The sequence below is a fragment of the Pyxicephalus adspersus genome, chromosome 4 (assembly GCF_032062135.1).
Source record: "Pyxicephalus adspersus chromosome 4, UCB_Pads_2.0, whole genome shotgun sequence".
In the NCBI taxonomy this organism is placed as follows: Eukaryota; Metazoa; Chordata; class Amphibia; order Anura; family Pyxicephalidae; genus Pyxicephalus; species Pyxicephalus adspersus.
The window spans coordinates 94,394,653-94,416,644 of NC_092861.1; the positions used below are offsets into that span (position 1 = coordinate 94,394,653).

Sequence of the window (21,992 nt, forward strand, 5' to 3'; positions counted from 1 at the left end):
TAATGTTTTAAGGTAAGTGTGAGAAACTGTAAAGTCAGCGAAAAGTCAATATTTTATATTTGCATAATTGACTTAAATATTCTGGCATTATTACTTTTTTGTTTGACTTTTGGCTTACATGTGTGAGAAATAATCAGATATAGACGTAGTCTACATGGACTGTTTCCCCAGCATTAAACTTGAGGCTTTTAAAGCCCATGTTTGAAATCCCTATGCATTCCAATGGGCTAATCTACACCAGAACGTTTTCTTCAGGCACGGTAATGAGCTCTATCTTAAACGTTGCTTGCAACGTTTAAAAAAATAAAACACAGGCTAAAGGCAGAAAAACACTCAAAAACGTGGGAAAATGTTCCCATTGAACTTAGTGGAGGCTTTTTCAAGCGTTTTTAGGCTTTTTATGAAAGCTTCTATATATAGGCGTTTTTAACAGGACTTTGGAATCTGGAAGCCCCCTTTAAAAAGAAGACTCCTGGGTCTCCAACACCCCAACCTGGGGAATGAGTACAGGGGTACATAAAACCCCTTACTCCATTCCCTGAAAGCGTTTTAAATATGTGTAAAAAATTGAACGAGGCTTTAATGTTAATTTATTTCATTAAATGTGTATTTGTGTAACTAAACTTTTTTTTATACAGGTTATCCCAATGACAGGATGATACCCATGGCTGCAATCCTGGCATAAGCGCAGCCATGGGACTCCTCCTGACGATGAGGGATCCCTGGGCACTAGGGGTTAAATGAGGACAAGGCTCCCCATTCACCTCTAGTGCTCTGTAATTGGCTGAGGTTTTCCGTTTCTCAGCCATTAAGCAATTGACTTGAATGACGAGACTTGTGCCCATTCATCTCTATTGCTTTGTGATTGGCTGAGAAATATGAAACCCTGATGACAGCTCAAGCATCATCAAGATTTCCCTTTCCTCAGCCAATCAGGGAGCAGAGCAATCAGCGGAGCTCTGCTACGTGGACAGCTCCACTCCCGATTGCTCCTGCAGCCCTAGAGGAGCTATAGTATGTGCTACAGATACAGAACACATGTCACAGCTTTAACCCCTAGTGCTCTATTTTACCCTTTCAGGGAATGAGTAGGGGGTTTTATGTACCCCTGTACTCATTCCCTGAAAGGGTTAAAAGTAAAATTTTTTATAAACGCTTATGTAAAATCTCGTTAAAACGTGTCATAGGTGTTTATAAAAGTTTTTAAAAGCTTGACTTTGAAACGCTTGTAAAAGTGCATGAAAACGTATATAAAAGTGGTAGGAACTTTTATATGCGTTTTTAAAACTGTCCATGAAGACCCAGCCATGGATGCGTAAAATGGAACTTCCAAGTGCTTATTTTTAATTTAAAAAAAGAAATAGTATATTCTAAAATAATAATCTTTGATTTATGGACTCATAAAATATGACCTTTTTTAGAATAAAAATTGTTTACAATCCCTTCTAATTACCACTGTAGGTGGGTTGGAGCCGAGTGTTGGGTGAAGATTGTAACATATAATGTAGTTACTTTATTACCCTTTTGTTGTTGTTTCTTTGTAATCTACAACTAATGAAAATGACTTTCTACATCACTCAGGGTAGTGTAGTGTTTCTTCTTGCAATTTATGCTAAATGTATACCCTGGAAATTACTTTCCAGATCTGCACAGGTGTTGAAGCAGAATTGTAGTAATTTTTGTTTCGCGCATATATAAAATGGGGCATTTTGAACGCTAGTGTTTTCTTTTTGTGGTGTTAAGTGATGTAAAAATGTTCCCTGAACAGAGACATACTCCACCCTTTTCTATATTAAACAAAGCTGCACTGCCTAGTAATTATTTTAATGTTATATTCCAGCCAGTAATTGTACCATTCTTTCATTTCCACGTTGCCTAAATAGATAATTAGGAGTGCTCACTTTCTCATTCTCATTCATTATTTCTCTTTTACCCCTAAAAGTTTGCATTGCTTAATACTGGTTCTTCAGGGAAACCTTTTTATTATTATTGTAACCACAACAGTATATTAGTGTGATGGTCAGAAGGAAGAATGTCACAAATACAGATAGTCAGAATTGGTGTCCGTTAAACTGACCTGGGAGTCACAAATTGTTTTATAAACCTCTAGCAACCTCTGAAGAAACCCTGGTTTAAAGTGTTCATCCTTTTTCTTTTTAACAATTTCAGAAGCAGACAGCCAGTACCTCTAGAAAAGAATGAGGAAGAGTCAAATGCCCTGTCGATTCTTTCATCTGATTGGCACCTTGGCACTCCACAGCACCTTTTTGTGTTAGGGTAAATGCATATCCACTGTTGGCACCACTCATGATTGTCAGATTTGGTCATCCATGTAATTGAAATTAGTCTGTTGCAGATTGGGCCTGCTTCTGGATGAAATTTTTTTTAGAAGGACTGATCTTCATTAGTGTGGGCAATGGCTATACATATAATCATTACACCATCATAATAATCTGCCTTCAGCCTGCCTAGGGACGTTTCAAACATAAGTGGGCGGAAGGAAAAGATCATTCTAGTGGGCACCTACAGTGGAACTTTGTAACCCAGGGTCTGCTTATGATGACCAGGCTGGTCCTCCCTCTTATAACCATTGCTAAATAAAAAAGGTCTCAAGATAGGATTATACTTAATTTGCCCACATCCTAATTTCCAGATGTGCCCATTGTTCTGGGTTGAGTCCTTTATAACGTAAAGCAGGCGATGTCTCTTGAGGAAAAAAAAAAAAACAGAAAAATGGCATTTACCCTATTGGCAACCACTATGCCCCAGGGGTAGTAATGAATGGTAACTACCAGGCTTTCTCGGATTTTTTTTTTTTTTTATTTAAAAAAAAAAAAACAAGGGGGGAAAAAAGGCTTGCAAATGCTTAAAATGGTTTCCATAGTGATCTGACAAGCTATTTTTAATACAAATTTATGGAGAAGGCTGGAGGTTACAAACCACCCTTGATTGTTTGCATGCAGCAATGCTGTTGCTTCCCACCCAGTGGGAAAGACAAAAAACTGAACCATTTTTTCCAAAGATAACTTTTTTTTTGGAAGAAGTTTTTAGCAGTTAAACAGCTTATGTAAACTAAGCTTCATACAGTAAATCTACATTTTGATACACCAGGGCTCACCAGTGAGCAGCAAATAGGTACTGATTTGTACTTCAGCTCCCTGACTCCCCCCAGCATGTGATAGCTTCATGTAAAAGCAAACTGAAGCTACGTACACACTTGCAATAATTATCGTTGGAAACGAGCGACTAACAACCGTTCGTACGATAATCGGTAACAAAAAAGTGCACAACGACGCTGACGGGCGAGGAAAGTCGCTGGAAACTAAGGGATCTGATTGCAGGATGATTGTTTGCTATCTATTGTGTGTACAGTCGGACAGTGATTGTGATTGTTCTGAACATGCGCGATACACACAGTGAAGCACCCGGCAATGAACATACGTTCATTTTATATATATATATATATGTTTAAAACATTTAAACAGTGCAAACATTTTTTTTTAGGGCTAAGGGTAATATGTGTGCCATTAGAAAGAATGATTTTTTAGGGGAACAGTGACTTTTAATGCAAGCTCGCCAGTGTAAAGCTGCCGGAGATGCGCGGCTCCGGCCGCGAGCTCATTCAGTTGCTGAATTGCGCGACGGCTTACGATTTCGGATTGCGAATACGAATGCGCGAGCGAGCTTCCGATTTTGCTTGATGAATCAGCCTCATTGTTTTTTGCATGCACAATATATGACTGCTTACCAACAGATTTTGGTACTCCTCAAACCTCTGACATTCTCCATCAGTCCTGATGTGTCCGGCTCAGGGCTTTCCTGTTCTCCCTCTGGAATAACTTCAGGAGATAAAAAGCCAAATGTGTAGAGAAAAAAAAAAGAATAACTAACTACACACAATCATATTCAATCTCTCTACTGTTTTGGTGCATACTTGGGTCAATATCCAGTGGTGTGAGGTACACACTTCCTCCTCTATAGCCCCTGTAGGGGAAACTATAATCGACTCTGCAGAAAAAAAAAATCTAAAAAAAAAAGTCTACTTAACATGCATGTTATGATACATTTTTAAGCTTAAATATATAACAATATCCTACCGCTCTACCTCTGGCTCTATCGGCTGTTGCTCTGCCTCACTAGCAGCCAGCCCTTATTCTTTTAATGCTCGTCATCCTAATACAAAAAATAACCAAATGTTAAAATGAAAAAAAAAATAAATTAAAATAAATAGATGAAACTAAAAAAAGAATATTATTTGCACTTAATTTTTTGGGCGATGCAACGACTAAGTACATCCAGCATGACCCCCTCTCTGTTTTTTAAGTCAGACCACCGCTTTCTGAGTTGGTCCTTGGAACGGAGGACCCAAAATTTATCCTCCAGCCTGCTCTGTACAGTCTCCAAAATTTGATCCTTCCTGACATTTGGATAAGAGTAATGAGCCTTCCTGCCATCATAATCTTTCTTCTCCAGAATGGCCACCATCAGCTCCATCTCCTCATGCGTCTATGGTGATGCTCCCCTGGAAAGGCTGTGGCATTTTTCTCAAGTAGGACAGGATATCGTGACAGGAAGTGACCGGACATGCAAGGTGTGGTGGGAAATCTGCAGTTCGTGCAAGGGTATCCACGTGCGTTCGTTCGAACATTCAATCGTTCCAAATATATTGGAATGAACATTCGTACATTCTTATAAGGTAGGTGATGCTGCTTTGCCTGTCCTTGTGCTGTATTTCAGTGTGTAGTAGTGTAAGTTAACTAATGAGTTTTTGTAAATAAGTTTTGCAGAGATTGTGACCTATGATGCATTCAACAACCCAGACTTCATGCGTGAGTTCATTGAGACCTACAGATCCTATCCCTGTCTGTGGAAGGTGAAGTCTGGGGAGTATGCAAACAAGTACCTAAAGATGAAGGTATACAATGCTATGGTTGAGCTCTGCAAAAGCATAAATCCTGCGGCCAACATTAACATATGTGAAGCACAAGAACCAAAACTTGCGCACCGTGTTCAAAAAAGAATTGAACAAAGTGAAGGCTTCAAAGCGGTCAGGTGCTGGCACAGAGGATGTATATGTACCTAAACTAAGGTACTTTAACCTCTTGTCTTTCACCACCGATCAAGATTAAGGTCGTCCGTCAGTGTGCAGCCTGGAAGAAGAGAACAAGGATGCAGGGGAAAATACACAGAGCCTTGAAGAGGCTCCTGATATTTTCACAACACAAGACAAGGTAAGTTACTGAAATTTTTTTTATTGTACAATTTAGGAAAACAAGGGCAGGACTAATATAAAAGCAAAGAAAACTTTATAACAGATTTTTATTGCATTCCAACAAACATTAAACTAACTTCTAAAATGTCATGCTATTCTGCCATTTCAGTGCTCCAGTGCTTTTGAAGTACTGCAAGTACTTGTTTTGGTTATCTTTAGCCGACACTGAAGCATTCTGAGGTACTGCAAGCTGTAGGTCCACTAGGTCGGTGAATTTGTTACTGCTTTCGCCCTGTGTTGCTGTTGCAGAATCTTGCTCCATTAGAGGAGCAAACGATGCACTGCAATTATTGCGACGTAGAAAATTATGCAGCAAGCATAGACTACCTTGTCAATGTTGTCCATGTGCAGATTGATAACAGTATGAAATATTCTGAAGCGAATTGCTAGAATACCGAATGCATTCTCAACCACCCTCTTAGCACGAGATAACCTGTAGTTGAAAATTTTTTTCTGTTTGTCCAAATTCTTCTAAGGGTATGGTTTTAATACGTTATCATATAATGCAAATGCTTCGTCTGCTAAAATATAATGTAATGCAAATGCTTTGTCTGCAACAAACACAAAGTTCATTCCCTTTGCAGTTTGGCTGTTTCTAGGAAGGTGCAATTGCTTGTTGATCAGCTTCTTGTGAAATGGCGTACCTTCCAGAACCCCTCCATCAGACATGCACTCCTTTCTGCCTATGTCATCTAAAACAAATTCATAATTCATGGCATTCACTATTGCCATGAGCACGTTGCTGAAAAACCTTTTGCAGTTATATTAGAACAATCCACTGTCTGCATGTGGGGTGATCCTTACATGCTTCCCATCAACTCCACAATTAGGGAAATTTTCAAAACTTTTTAAAGTTTGAAGCGATGGCCAGCCATTCCTCAGGTGTATCAGGAAACTGAAAGGAGAACTTAAGAAGAGTTAATATGCATAATAATATGTTCTATTTATATGTTCTATTTTTTTTCTTGCAGACTTCCTTCTCCAGTGACCTAATGGAGAGTTCACCTGCTGCAACATCCACTCCGATGACTTCAAACCTTAGCCAAAAAAGGAGTCGGAAAAGAAAGCAAGAGGAGCTGGCCATACTGAACCAAAAAGAGGATCAATTTGATGGCTTTGGCTTCAGCATTGCTGCTAAACTGTGGAATATGACCCTAAGAACTAGCATGTGCTATGGAGCTGATTGTCACTGATGTAGTCAACAAAGGAGTGATGCACCAATTAAACCCACACTACCCTACTTATTCCTTCCCCACTCCATACCCGCAGCCTCACCCTTCTCGTGTCCCTAACTACACTCCAAGCCACCAATATGAGCCTAGTCACTGCCCTTCCTTAGTTTGGACAAATGACTATAGTTTTGTCAATGAAAGCCACCAATATACCTAATTATAGCGAGAGTGTGTCACAAGTTTTTATTGCATTTATATTTCTATTTACATTGTTAAAGTTGTTTTTTATTACACAGTTATGTATTGTTATTTATACTTTTTTATGTGCTATAGTCTCACTAAAAAATTATTGTTAAATAAATGTTATCTTTTTTTATGAAGTGAAAGTGTATTTTTTTTAATTTTTGTATGAGGCACCTACCTTCATGTACTCATCTTTTAAGCTGTCGATAATTGCTGCACACGTCTCGGGGATGATATGACCCATTGCTTGCGGTGAGAACTTCATGTCCTGCAGAGATCTTCCAGTGGCAAGGTATTCTAGCGTGGCGTTCAATCTCCGCTCAGCTGTTATGGACTTTCTCATGAAGATATCTTGTTTCTGCAGAAAATGTCCCACTGTGGAAAGTAATTTCTGTAAACACATCCAACATCCGAAGGTAATTTTTGTAGTCATCTGGGGATTTCAGGCACAGTTCCTGTAGCAGATTCTCATAGGAAATATTGTCTCGGTCCATCAACCAATCTTTACACCAAACCCGGTGGTTCTTCACAACTTTCACATCATCTTCATCTTGCTCTGCACTTAGCAGATACATCACAGCAAAAGCTGCTTTTTTCCTCCTTGAGAGGGCTCAGAAAGACATATTGCACAGAGAGATAAAGGAGCAGTGTTCTGAATGATCATTCGAAAGACCAATATTTCGTACACACGTTCTTTTTATAACAAATTTCAGACCCTTATTTCCTGGTACCCGTCACTTCCTGTATCGTTCAAATGATCGCATCTAGCATCTGTACATTATCTTTGAACGATCGTATCGTTATCAGCATGTACATTATCGGACACTATATATCGTTCACAATATCGTTAATAATCGTTGATTGTTCTTTTTTAAAGACAATTATTGAAGGTGTGTACGTATCTTAAGGCTACATACACACGTCACATGATTCTTGTCCGATGATCACCTCAGGGCTGATATCGGACGAGAATCTGGTGTATGCACAGCGCTCGCCATCCATCTTTATGAATCTGTCCTGGTGGATCCATGAACAGTGGTTATGAAATGGTGCCGCTCCATCGTTCTCCCCCTCCCCTCTTCATATGCGCTTGTTCATGCATTGTGCAGTCTTTTGTTATTGGACAACGACAATTATTGCACATGTGTATGCAGCCTTAAGCTACGTACACACTTCCAATTATTATCGTCGGAAAACGAACGACGAACGTTCCTGCACGATATACACGAACGATCGTATAGCACCGACCCTGCACATAGAGGTAACGACACGATCGTTCATAGATATTGTACACACAATAGATACGATCGTTTAAGCGATAGAGGAACTATGTGCACGACAGGAAAGTGAACGGACGTTCGTTCATCACGCATGCTCTGAACATGGACGATCAACGAACGACCGTACACACGAACGATGTTCAACGATCGTCGTCCAATCCGATCCGTCGGTCCGGTCGTTCGTTTCCAGCGACTTTCCTCGTTCGTCGGCGTCGTTGGTTACTTTTTTACGAACGATTTTTTGCCCAATCGATCGTTCGTCGTTCGATTGGAACGATAAAAATTGGAAGTGTGTACGCACCTTAACAGTAAGAGACTCTAGCTTACCAGTGCTGCTCCAAGAAGATGGAGGTGGCAAACATACAAAGAATAAGTCTTCCCTCCTGCTGCTTGTACTTACTGACCGCTCTCTCTACACAAAACCCAACCTGAAAAGGTTGTCCTATGGCATCTAGGTGGCTACTGTAAAGTGTTGGGTTGTATGCCCAGCTAAATAGGCTGGGGACACACTAAGCTAGCACTACACTAAGCTACTTGGTTTCAGTGATGACTTGCGGCATCAGTATTGAATTCCATTACTTGGAAAGCTTAATCTTCAATCTCTTTGTCGTATCCTTAAGTGCAATACAAACATTCTATTGCAGCATCTCCCAAGACACTAGGATATTTGCATTGTAAATGGTGTTTTACTCTTGCACTGCATCCTCTGCAGGGAGTGTATACGTTTCATTTGTTGCTTTTAAGTCTATGCATTGCACAGACACTAACGTCTTTCCTACTGTATTGTTTGTACAAAGATGCCTCTTAATCCTTTTCAGTAGAATACCAGATTATGACATTTGTTCCTAAACAGGTATAACATTGCTTGTTGTGAAAATAGAAAGCTTGACATTTATACCCATGAAATTTTTCTAAATGTGCTGTTAATGCCCAACTCCAAAGTTTTATTTTTAGTCTTGGATTCTTAGAATCTCTATCAGCTTGATTACTGGTTGAGTCTTTTGTTGGAGACATTTCTCTAATCCTTCCATGTTTTTATGCAAAAAAAAAAAAAAAATGAAAATGTAGTGGCTGTAATTATGTTTGCAAATTTTTTTAAAGGGCAAAAATTTTACTACATCTTTATATTAGGAGGGTGATATAAAATCTAAACATATATGGATATGTACATAACATTTATGAAATAGTTGTTGTTTTACACTCAGAGTTTTTAAGCTGGTCAGCGCTTTACAGTCTCATTGTACTATGTACTTTAGATCTACTACTATAGCACAAGTTCCATGTGGTTAGCTTTAACAAAATCAGTCTTTAAGGAGCAGAACACTTCACCAATTTGTGTACTTTGATGTCGATTAGATTATTGAATATCTTATAATTGGATGGAAATTCCAGGATGTGAATGGATACATTCCCAAAAGGAATATAGAAACCAAAAAAAAAAAACATTTACAGGTGTTTTAACCATGCTTAAATCTTTGCATGAAACTGTTTGTTTACATGACCTTTATGTGTTTGGCCTATCTATTGGCTGTACATAGACATCATTTGTATAATTTAGGGACAAGTTTATGCAGAGATGACACTATTCAGATATTAGTGGATAGACAATATTTACCACTTTTTGAACATATATAGTCCTTTGCTTATGAGTTATCTATGAGTCATTGTCTTGAGGCATGAGTTACTTGTTGCATGGTTTCTAACCACCTGGACAGATTTGTTCCAATAAAATAAAATTATAGTTGTGTTTTATATTTTAAAATATATGAATCATTGTCTTCATTTTAAGATCACTCTTAGAAGTTTCTAAAATAGAAAATGCTTTCAGGCACCAGTGTACCTTCAGAATGGTCCGTTTACAACAACATATCCAATGGTATGCATCTCCCAGGGAATGGTCACTTGTTGTAAATGTGATGATGTTCTTTTGTCTTTACCTGGTTGTATCAAGCCAGCCAATGCTTGTGTGGTTGTGCTAAGAGCTTCTGGCCCTTAAAGGTTTGTTCTTGTTTTGCTGTGTGTGATGACTTTTTCACTACATGTTTTTATCAAGCTTGAGGATTTTTGCTACACTTTTTGGAAGATGAAATTATGGTTTTAAAAAAAACTTTCACTGCAGTCTGTTTCAAGCAATGTGCTGTTTCTGAGGATATTGGACAGAGTCGGTGATATAAGGACCACTGATCCCAACCCCTACGCCATTTGATTATCGGACATTATTTTCCATTACCGTGAAGAGAATTGTTACATTCCCTGCACAGATTGTTTCATCCGAAAGAAAGACCAAATGCAAGCCTGATATCATGTAATAGTCTATGATTTTTACTTTTCTGCTGTCTTCCCAGAAGCGAATATTTAAAATATTAAAGTTGAGCTTGCAATGTTCTAGTGCCTGTTCTTCTGGCTTCACTGTAAATCCTGTGGCAATGATGTCATATTTTCACACATCTGTAAATGACAAACATGGCCCTTTAAGAAAGCATTTATTTTTGGGGATGTTTGTTGTTAAATATATAGGCAGTGAGTTTTTTACTCCAATCGAGATGTGATTTTTGTTTATGACAAATCTACATTTATTTTAGCACATTTTCTCTATCCTTAAATAGTTAAATGTGTTTATTTTCAAAGTTCGGTAACAAAACTTGTTTTAGCACAATCTGCTATACTGTTTTCTGTTGTTTTCCAGGCACATGCGCAAAACCGAAAATGCTGGTGGAGACAGTTTGGGCTGTGAAGCTGATGAGTTTTCAGATGATGCCAATGCAGAAACCTTCTATGGCACCTCTCCTCCCAGCACTCCCCGACAGATGAAACGCATGTCCAGCAAACATCAGCGTAACAGCTCTGGGAGGTCGATTAGCCGCTCCTTATGCAAAGGTTAGTTATCCAACTAGATTGTGGATGTACAGAACTTGTCGAGTATGTTATATCTCATTGTGTAGTGCTTCTCTGTATATGGGTATAGTACATACATTTTCGGTTTGTAAAGGAATATATATGGGTCTTTCACATGGTTTCCTTAGTAAGTTCCAAAAAAAAAAAAATATATATATACATATATACATACCGTATTTTTCGGACCATAAGACGCACTTTTTTTCCCCCAGAAGTGGGGGGAAAAAGTCCCTGCGTCTTATGGCCTAAATACAGCCTACACATATGCTGTTAAAAAAAAAAGTTTCTTACCGTGTTCCTCTCCTGTGTGCGTGTCTCCTTGATGCTGGCTGTGCAGCACGTGCCTGCTCCTGGCTGCAGTGCAGAATGAAACTTAAAGTAACAAGCCGGCATTCTGCACCAGGAAGCAAGCTGCTGATCCCTGCCTAACAGAGATCCCTGCCCTAACGGAGATCCCTACACCTAATTACCGGTAAGTGAACAGAAGGGGACAATCAATGGCATAGAGTGATCAGAAGGGGACAGTCATTGCATAGAGTGATCAGATAGGGACAATCATTGCATATAGTGATCAGAAGGGGACAGTCATTGCATAGAGTGATCAGAAGGGGACAATCAATGGCAGTAATTTTGTCTTTTGCTGACTTTATTTGTTAATAATGGTTCTAAATGCTGCTGTTTACTTTACAGGGTTGATTACATGTGTTTATGACTGTGATGTTGGTTTTTAATGCACATAAAATATTTTAGGACACTTTGTTTCAGAATCTTTTTTTTCTTCATTTCCCTTCTCTAAAAACTGGTGCGTCTTATGGTCCGAAAAATATGGTATATATATATATATGATTGTTTTAAAGAAATAATTCTAGAGTCTGTTGGTGCCTGCTGTAAAAATAATAGTAATTATATACATAATGAGGAATATAACACCCAGCAGCTAAGCAATGGGCTATTCAATAAGTGTGTAGTTTACTATACATTGTGTTAAATTTACCACAGTGAATGTTTTGGCCAGGACATGTTTTATCTCATTCTGACTGATCTTTACTTTTTGTTTACTGTACCTGTGAAGTTGGTTACACAAAGCAAGGTATGTTTGTCATTAGCATACAATTCAGTTATCACAGGAGTCTTTGTCATTACAGGCACTTGCTAAATATTTTTGTGTGATCAGGTCATTGAACACAGTGCAAAGCATTTTGGAATTGAAAGAAACTTTCTAGTCTGCTTAATTTGGATAAATATTGATAAAAATAAGGCAGCATGCACAAGTAATGACAGATGATCGAAATAGCACTGTACACACATTGCCGTTCTGTGGAAAGGGGAAGGGAAAAACAAGCGAATGGCACCCCTGTTGCGCTCTCCTCCCTTGACTTCTATAGCAGTCCTTCCACATCCGTCATTCTTGAGATCTGTTCTGATGGATTCACGAACAACATTGGATGACCGTACACATGATCGTTTGTGTTGGGCGATAATCATCTTGATGTGTGTACATAACCATAGTGTGTGTGTGTGTGTTTGTGTGTGTGAAATTAACCCATATTTCTTTTTATAGATATAACATTTATTTTATATAGTTAGTTCCCCATGTTTTGTAATAAAGTATCTGCAGGTATTGTAATATAAAATAATGTGAAGTAACTTTGAGGGCCAATACTTAAGTAGCCAGTAGGTTGCATAAAATTTTTTTATGCAAGCGCAATATGTTGCATGTTAATGTGCGTTACGTTAACAAGGCCATTCATTTCACTAGCCAGCCAGTGCACACTAATAAGCAGAAAAGTTGTAATATAATGCACTACAATGCAGGGTGGGGTGTTAGGCACCAGTTCAGGCAAATGCTAGGCATACAGGAGTGATCAGTAATGGTTTGGACAGTCATTTGCAAATGGTTTCTGGTTTCATTTGCACTGACCCCAATACATCATAGAACATCTGCTCCCCTGCTGGTAAATGCATTTTTATTCACCTGTAAACATTTACAAAAGGAGTCCAATTCTAACCTATGTAAGAGATTAAACAGCAGACTGCCAATGCAGGAAAACACCTGTACAAAAAGGGATTTTACCTGCTTAGTTTGTTATAGAGTGATTAAGGACTGGTTAGCTGCAGTGAGCTGTAAGGAGTAAAACATTTTTTAGAGGTTTTGGGGACATAATATTGCCCCCTTCATCTTGGATCTATTTCTACCACAATAATTAAATTTTTTCTATTGACAAACCTGTCTGCATACAGTCCTTTACCATCTCCACCTGTCCCTGTTTATTTCCTTAACATCCCCACCCTATTTTTATTCCCATTGTATATTTTAAACATTGTATATTTTAAAACAAGCAGGAATATTGTGTAAATTTACAATTACTTCAGATTTCTTATGTAGCGGTAGTTTGTTCAGGAGACTGCGAGCAAATGCATAAATCTACTCATCAAAAGAAACTGTCATTGTCGATTTAATGTAACAAACAGTTGGTTAGGGAGATTTTGGGTACAGTAGGACAAGGGGACTTAGGTGTAGTTTTTTTTTTATAATAACGGAACTTTTTGTGCTGCATTCTCACCATTGGCATGCATATGGCATCTCTGCAGCTCACTGGAGTTCTAATATGAGCTGCTGTTCTTGGGATGTTCCACAAAGAAGGGAATGAACACTCCTAAACCACATCATAGGCTTACGCATTGAGCACCCCGAGTGGATGGAGGAGGCTTGCAGATATCAATACTAATATGTCAGTTCTTCTGCGAAGCCCTCAAACATCTATCCAATAGTACTTTCAAGGACCCCACTTTCTCCACAAGCTACCATTTACACCGTTTTAAGGCTGTCCAAAAATCCATGCATTTGTTATGTTTGTGCTTTTACTGTTTGTTTAGAATGTGTCCACATTGAAATGTTTATAGTCTGGGCCCATATTGAGGGTAACATTTTTGTTTCACAAGAAAAAAAAAAAAAACACTTATTGCAGAGTGAACTAGGACAGTGGTTTCATAGAGCATTATGTGTGGGAGAGTACTGCAGATTCTATTTTTAACTTCAAACTTACCCTTTTTACATGGAACTATACACTGCAGGAGGCGGGGGGGGGTGTAAAGTCGAGTTTTTAGTTTATACTTTTATTTACAGCATCTCATATCCCCTCATCTCCGAATTCAGCCAGTGGGAGGTTCAATCAGATGAGACCATGTGACACCCACAGTCCCCAAAGAGAAGAGGGCTATGACATGCAAGGAGAGAGGGGACTTGGAGTAGTCGAATTTACCAACAAAGTCAAAGGGGTTGTTCAGACGTGTGGTAAAAAAGAGTGCTCCTGGAAACCTACAGCACAGCTAAGTGTTCATCATTGTTTTCAGGTAAAAACAACTGGTTTTGCAGGAATTTGCAAATGCTAATACAGACATTTGCAACTGCCTGCACAAGCATTTTAAATGTTTCAAAAAAAAAAAAAAATTAAAAATGCCTTAAAACATCTGTACAGGCAGTTGCAAATGGATTTCCCATTCAAGTCTATGAAAGCAGCAAAGGTAGAAAAATGCACAAAAATGCTCCCTGTCAAACAAAGGATAATGAACATGCTCCAATATTAACTGTTTTTTTGCAAGCTTTTTTAGCTGTAAAACTGCTCAAAAGCCGTTGACAAAATCTCAGGTCTGAACAAGCCCAAAGGTACACGAGAAAAGCGAGAAAAGAACTTGCGAGCAAGCATTTAAAATATTTGTTTTTTCTCCCCAAAGTGCCATACTTGTTGACTTCTCACTGTCTAATCCTGCTGCAATATTTACTTCTTTCAGGTCAGCTAGGTAATGCATTGTGTTACATATGTACTGTAGAACCCATAGACCTGTTTTGGGTCCTTAGATGTGTTTCCTATTTTCAGCTGTGGAGGTTTCCTTAAACTTACAATATCACTTGTGCTTTTACCCACCATAACTCACAATTACCACTGATCTTGGTTAAAACATATTCAAATTATTAAAAAAAAAAATTTTAACAATAATTTTGTATGACTTACTTGCAAATCAGTATTTTTTAGATAAAGCTTTAGTAGTAATTATATCTTTGAGTCTCTTGCTTTAGGTCTGTAACATGTGGACACCTCAGTGTTTCTACTTTCCACTGTTCATTCATTTTTAGCTAAAATTAGGCTCTTTCATGTTTGCAACTAAAGAGTATATTTGTGTTGTCTAGTGTCCACAATAAATAAAAAGATATGCACAAAATCAAAACTTGCCTGAATGAGATTTACATTGTATATACGCATAGTGACCCCCTTCACTGATATTTTATGCTTTTTTATATTTTAGAAAAAATGAGCACACCAAATCAGACACTGCAGAAAGAACCAAGTAAAAACCTTGAAACCACAGAAGATCACAGCTACCGGCTGGAGAAAAAGAATCGGGCAGCGCTCAGGACAACAGAGAGGGATCAGAAGAAGATTGTGCAATGCTCATTTATGATGGATTCTACTTGTAGCTCCTTGCCAAAAAAATCTATACAAGATGTGGATCTTAATAAAACTTACCTCAGCCTTGGTTGCAGCAGCAACACCAAGCTACCAGTGTCTGTGCCTGTTCCAATTGCTAGAACTGCGCGTCAGACTTCTAGAACAGACTGTCCAGCTGACCGCTTGAAGTTTTTTGAGACACTTCGTCTTTTGCTTAAGCTTACTTCAGTCTCAAAGAAAAAAGAAAGGGAACAGAGAGGCCAAGACAATAACTTTTCTATGTGGTTTAATCAGTCCAGTGAACTGTTTTGGCTAGAGCTGCAAGCCTGGCATGCTGGCCGGAGTATTAATGAGCAAGACTTATACTTGTATACAGCTCGGCAGGCAATACCTGAAATTATTAATGAAATTCTAACTTTTAAAGTAAACTATGGGAGATTGTCTTCTGTCAGCAATGGTGGCAATCTCAATGGACCGGTTGCAGAGGGGCAATATCCATGCCCTCATGAAGCTAATTCTTTTGGTTTTTCAAGCTATCACAACCATATCCAGAAACAGAGAATTTCTTTTGAGCAAGTAAAACAGATTATGGAACTCTTGGAGTACATTGAAGCACTTTACCCATCCTTACAGGCTCTTCAGAGAGATTATGAAAAATATGCAGCAAAAGATTTTCAAGCACGAGTGCAGGCACTGTGCTTATGGCTAAATATAACTAAAGACCTTAACCACAAGCTAAGGATTATGGGGACTGTTTTAGGTATAAAAAACCTTTCTGACATTGGCTGGCCAGTGTTTGAAATTTCTTCACCACGTCCATCAAATGGTCCAGAGGAAGACAATGACATGGAACAGAAAGGGGATATGAGCACAGAGGGTTCAGGGACTTGTACAGAAGAAAGTGATGAAGAAATTAGTGACACAGACGATATGCTACAAGCTGGGCACAAAATTGATAGTAACCAAAACAGCAAGTTAAAGGTTCACTTTATGAAAGAGGACCACTGCCCCCAAAAACTGGACAGATTTGTTTCTGAGGATGACTCTTGCTGGGGCAATCCAGAGTGCAGCCACGAGACTGGCTGCAACAGATACTGTTTGACCTCAATATACAGACCCTTTGTAGACAAAGCATTAAAGCAGATGGGGCTTCGAAAACTAATTTTGAGGCTTCATAAATTAATGCATGGCTCGCTTCAGAGGGCCCGGATAGCATTGATAAAGACTGATCATAAACTGGAGGTAAGGATTAAAAATTATTTATATCACACAGGCTAGTAATGCCTTTATTAAATATGTTTTTATTGCGTTATCAAAATTTTGGGCCAAGCAAAAATGTTTTTTATGTTTTTTTTTTCTGCTTATTGTTAGATGGTTAATAAAAAAATAGAATAAAAAACAAAAAACTCTGACTGTTTGCCGAGGTCATCTATTTGCTTTTCAAATAGATGACCTCGGTGCTCTGGATTAAATAAAGCCCATTGCCATTTAACCTAGAGGACTGAGGTAATACTGTTGATACATTTGGCGCTGATGTCCTCACCTCACAGGTAAATGAGGCAGTTCCTATATTTGCCCTTGGCAGTTAACATTAAACAAGTTATCTTCTTTTAAATTGTGGCTGTGATGAATCTTTTACATAATATATAAGTGTAGTTGAAGGTTTGATTACCATTACCATTCACTATCTATGGCTGGTTGAAGCAACTCACCCCAGGAGGAGGTTCATGTGTGTGGAAAAGCGGTAAATGATCCCCTACCTCCAGCCAGTGGACATAGCCACAAATATCAAACAACTTTTTTTATATCAGTAACCTTAATATTTATACTGTATTTGATTTTTTTTTTGGTTTTGTCATTGAGCCTTATAATTGCACCCAAAGAAAATAAATGCTGTTTAACTATTCATTGTGTTCTTTATTTAAATGTAGTTGCATGTATACCAGGGTCTAATTTGGTATCTTTTTTTTTTTTTGTTCCCTAATTGTTTCCTTTAAATACTTTGAATCTTTGAATACTTTGAATCTGTTTTGTAATGACCTAATGCACTTTTTTAACTACACTTACAAGATCTGATTCATTGGGTCCAGTCAACTGAGCTGTTTTAGGGAGGGGTAAATTAGAAGTGGAAACCCATTTAAGATTTGTAATCGGCTGTCATGGAAACAATACTGATGCATGTTTTCTAATAGTCTTATAAATAAAGTTATTGTTTTAAATGTCACCTAATTTTTGTCTCCGTATCGGTTTAGTCTTCAGAATTCCCTGACCTTATGCTATGTTCAGATTACTTGCCTGACCTGCTGAAGCAATCATCTACTTCACTGCAAAACTCAGAACCCTCTTGTGACCCTGTGTCACTAGAAGAGCTAAAGGCCATGGACTTACCATCATTTGAACCTGCCTTTATGGTCCTCTGCCGTGTCCTTTTAAATGTAATTCATGAGTGTCTCAAATTGAGACTGGAACAGAGGCCTGCAGGGGAACCATCACTTTTGAGCATTAAACAGGTTGGTATTGAGTAGATTTGAAATCATGTGTTTCTCAATGTTTTGTATCTTTAAATTTTTTTTAAGCTATCTGTATATTATGTCCAGTAACCCACTGGATTTGCCACAGATTTACACAGAAAGATAGTGTTAGATTTGAATTTTTTCATATGTCCATGTGTGGCTGACACTATTGTTTTATCACATATTTATTCAGATTTTGATAATTTATTTGTGGAAACTGTTTACTTTGAAACAGTAAACAGTAATATAGCAGTTTATACCAACTTGCTGTTCATTACATTTATCACACACAAATGGAAATACACAAAGGTAATGTCAGTAAGACTTTGTTATGTTTGCAAATCTTACAATGCAGTTGATGTCAATTGTTTTTTTTTTTTTTTGTGAGGGACATAAACTGGGATTACATTTTAGTTAGTAAATTAATTAGCAAAATGCTAATTCCATCAGATCACATAAATAAATGCAAGAAGTTTAACTCTTAATCTGCCATTGGCTGGATATCTGTGCTTAGATATATGCTTTAGTATAAACTGCTTTATAAACACTAGTATATTACATGTGAACTAGTATATTACATGTATGATGGCCTAAGTAATACTTTAAATAATCATACATATTTGTGTTTCTAAAATAGTTAGTAAGAGAGTGCAAAGAAGTGCTGAAAGGTGGTCTGCTGATGAAGCAATACTACCAGTTCATGTTGAGAGAGGTGCTAGATGACTTTCACAAGCCTGACTGTAATATGGATGCTTTTGAGGAAGACCTGCATAAAATGTTAATGGTAAGTGTGTTTGCTCTTTTTAATTTGTATGTTTGTAAATTTACATAAAACATATCCCAGATATAAAACCCTATATTACACAGTTGGTCCAAAAGAAGGCAAAAAAAACCCGGGTACAATTTTCTTCAACGGGGAAAAAATTCCTTCCTGATTCAATGAGGAATTTGGATGTTCCCTGGATCAACAGTCGTTGTTAACTTTACTTTAAAGCCCTAATACCCAGGTAAAATTTGTGCTTCTAGAAAAGCATCCAGCTTTTTCTTAAAGCAATCTATAGTAGTTGCTGAAACCACTTCCTGAGGGAGCCGATTACACATTTTCACTAACCTTACAGTGAAGAATCTGTTCCTTATCCAGGGCTTAAATTTTCCTTCAGATGCAAAGAGTGTCCTCTTGTTCTTTGTAATGATCTCAAAGTGAGTAACTGGGAAGAGAGTTCTCTATATGGACCATTTATTTATTTATACAGGGTGATCATATCCCTCCTTAAACATCTCTTCTCAAGGGAGAATAGATTCAGTTCATCTAATCTCTCCTCACAGCTAAGCTCCTTCATTCATTTTATTAGTTTAGTTGCCCTTTTCTACACTCTCTCCAATTCCACAATGTCCCTTGTGTGAACTGGTGCCCAAAACTGGACTGCACATTCCAGGTGTGGTCTGACCAATGCTTTGTACAGGGGCAAGATAATGTCTCCATCTCTGCAGTCTATTCCTCTTTTATTACAAGAAAGTACTTTACTAGCTTTAGATTTTGCAGCTTGGCATTGCATGCTGTTAAGTCTAAGATCTACCAAAACCCCCAGATCCTTTACCATTTCTGACTCCCCCAAATGTATTCCCCCCCAGACAGTATGAAGCATGCATGTTGTTAACCCCCAAGTGCATAACTTTACATTTATCTATATTAAATGTCATTTTCCACTTGACTGCCCAATCAAACAGTACTTCCAGGTCTGCTCGTAGATTATAGACATCCTGTATGGACCTAATTCCATTACATAGTTTGGTGTCATCTGCAAACACAGAAATGGTACTTTTAATCCCAAACACTATATCAATTATAAAGATGTTAAACAGTAAATGTCCCAACACTGAACACCACTAACAACCTTAGACCATTCAGAGTATGAATCATTAATTACTACTTTCTGGATGCTGTCTTTAGGGTAGTTTTCTATACATTTACAGATTGACTTTTCTAAACCTATTGACCCTAACTTGCATATTAACCGTCTGTGGGGTACAGTGTCAAATGCTTTAGCAAAGTCCAAGTACACTATATTAACTTCTACTCCTCTGTCTACCTGTTTACTTACTTCCTCGTAAAAGAGAGTACATTTTTTTGACAACTTCGGTTTTTCTTGAAGCCAAGGTGACTATCACTTATAATAGAGGAGTTTCTGCTAGAAAGTAATATGTAGTTCTTTATCAAACTGTCTAAGACCTCCAAGAAACTAACTGGTCTGTAGACACCTGGTAATGACTTTGCTCCCTTTTTGAAGATAGAAACCACATTGGCCTTATGCCTATCCATCGGTACTATGCCAGTGACTAAGGAATCTCTAAAAATTAGAAATAATGGCTTTCAAACAACTGTGCTCAGCTCCTGGAGGACATGTTGATGTAATCCATTGGGTCTTGGTACTTTGTCAACCAAAATTTTTCCCAACTGTTTCTCAATCATATCAATTTTGAGCCATTGTGACTCATTTAAGGCAGTGACATTGCTATTGTTAATTTGGACTTGAGCTCTGACATTTTCTTTTGTGTACACAGAGCTAAAAAAAAGTGTTTAGTATATCCGCCTTTTCTTTATCCCCAGTTACCAACCCAGAGTCATCTTTTAAGGGGACTACATGCTCGGATCTGATCTTTTTGCTTTTAATATATTTAAAATTGTTTTGGGGGTTTCCCTTACCTTTCCTTTGCAATCTGTCTTTCATTTTGAAGTTTTGCACATTTTAACTACTTTTTACATCTTTTGTTATATTATTTATAGTTTTCAAATGATGAAGGTGATCCTTCATTTTTATATTTTTGGAATGCCCTTTTCTTGTTCCATATGGCTTTTTTAACATCAGCTGTAAGCCACATTTTAATTCTTAAACATCTTAAACCTCTTAAACTTATTACCCATTGGAATATATTTTTCAGTGTGCTTTTGTAAAACAGTCATGAAACATTCCCATGTCTGTTCTGTGTTCTTTGAGGACAATATTGTCTCCCAGTCCAAATCAGAGAGTGTCCCTTATTAATGGAAAATTTGCTCTCTCTCTGCTTTTGCTTCTTGCTTACATTAAATAAAATCATATTATGGTCACTGCTACCCAGATTCTCTTTTATATTCACATTTGTTATAAGCTCTGTATTGTTAGAAAGAACTAGGTCCAGCAGGGTATCATTTCTAGTTGGGGCTTCTATAAAATGTACCATAAAACTATCTTGTATTAAATTTACAAATTTCCTCCCTTTTACGGTTCCTGTAGTGCCATTACTCCAGGTAATGTCAGGATAGTTGAAATCTCCCATGATTAAAACATTTCCACTTTTTGCTGCTTTTTCTATCTGTGCTAGTAGTTGATTCTCTATTTCATCCTTAGCACTGGGGAGCCTATAGCAGACTCCAATAATTAATTGTGTATTGTGCATTCCCACATTCAACTCTAACCATAATTGCCTTAACCTCATCGTTTGTTCCATCAGCAATTTCTTCTTTCACATTCACTTTCAGATCACTTCTCACATACAGACAGAGACACCACTACCCTTTTTTTTGACTCTGTCTTTACGAAAGAGAGAATAACCAGGAATATTGACAGCCCAGTCATGTGAAGAACAAAGCCAGGATTCAACAATGCCAACCAACTAAGTCATAATGCTCCTCACTCATTAAGGCTTCCAACTCCCCTATTTTGTTTGCCAGACTTATAGCATTGGTGAACAGGCTGTTTTAACTATTGCTGCATTTACCATTCCTTTTTGCCAAATCCTTATGTTTTTCAGTACAAATAGTACTGCGCAATCCAACCTTTGTGTGTAACATGGGAAACTCCTTATATTTATCTATAACCCTCCCCCCAACTATACCCAATCCACTCTCCACTAGTGGCTGACCCCTGACTAACCTTTCTGCCACCTTTCACCTAATGAAATGATCACTATTAATTATTTTCCAGTGTTAACCAGTACATTTTCATCATACCAATAATAAAGCAATGCAAACATAATGTGCAGGGTTTAATTATCTTTGGCAATCATTCAGATTCCTTAAAGAACACATATTTCAATATATAGCATTGGTTTGAATCTGATCATTCTTGAATGTATTGTGAGGTGACTGTACTTTCCTTTTTTACTCTCCCACACTGAAGTTGCTCACAGGG

At 37.9% G+C, this 21,992-nt stretch overlaps 1 protein-coding gene across 4 annotated transcripts in view; it reads left to right on the forward strand.

The window, feature by feature from the left end:
* Positions 1–21,992, forward strand: part of MAP3K4 (mitogen-activated protein kinase kinase kinase 4) — a 68,291-nt gene that overhangs the window by 17,068 nt on the left and 29,231 nt on the right. For 2 of the 4 annotated variants that reach the window (XM_072409048.1, XM_072409050.1), the window contains exons 2-5: positions 10,654–10,844; positions 15,168–16,552; positions 17,563–17,820; positions 18,461–18,607. In XM_072409048.1, the coding sequence (XP_072265149.1) occupies positions 10,654–10,844; positions 15,168–16,552; positions 17,563–17,820; positions 18,461–18,607 (1,981 nt within the window). Of the gene's footprint in view, positions 1–10,251; positions 10,273–10,653; positions 10,845–15,167; positions 16,553–17,562; positions 17,821–18,460; positions 18,608–21,992 lie in introns of those variants that run through there. The other 2 variants (XM_072409049.1, XM_072409051.1) reach the window with 2 other exon arrangements.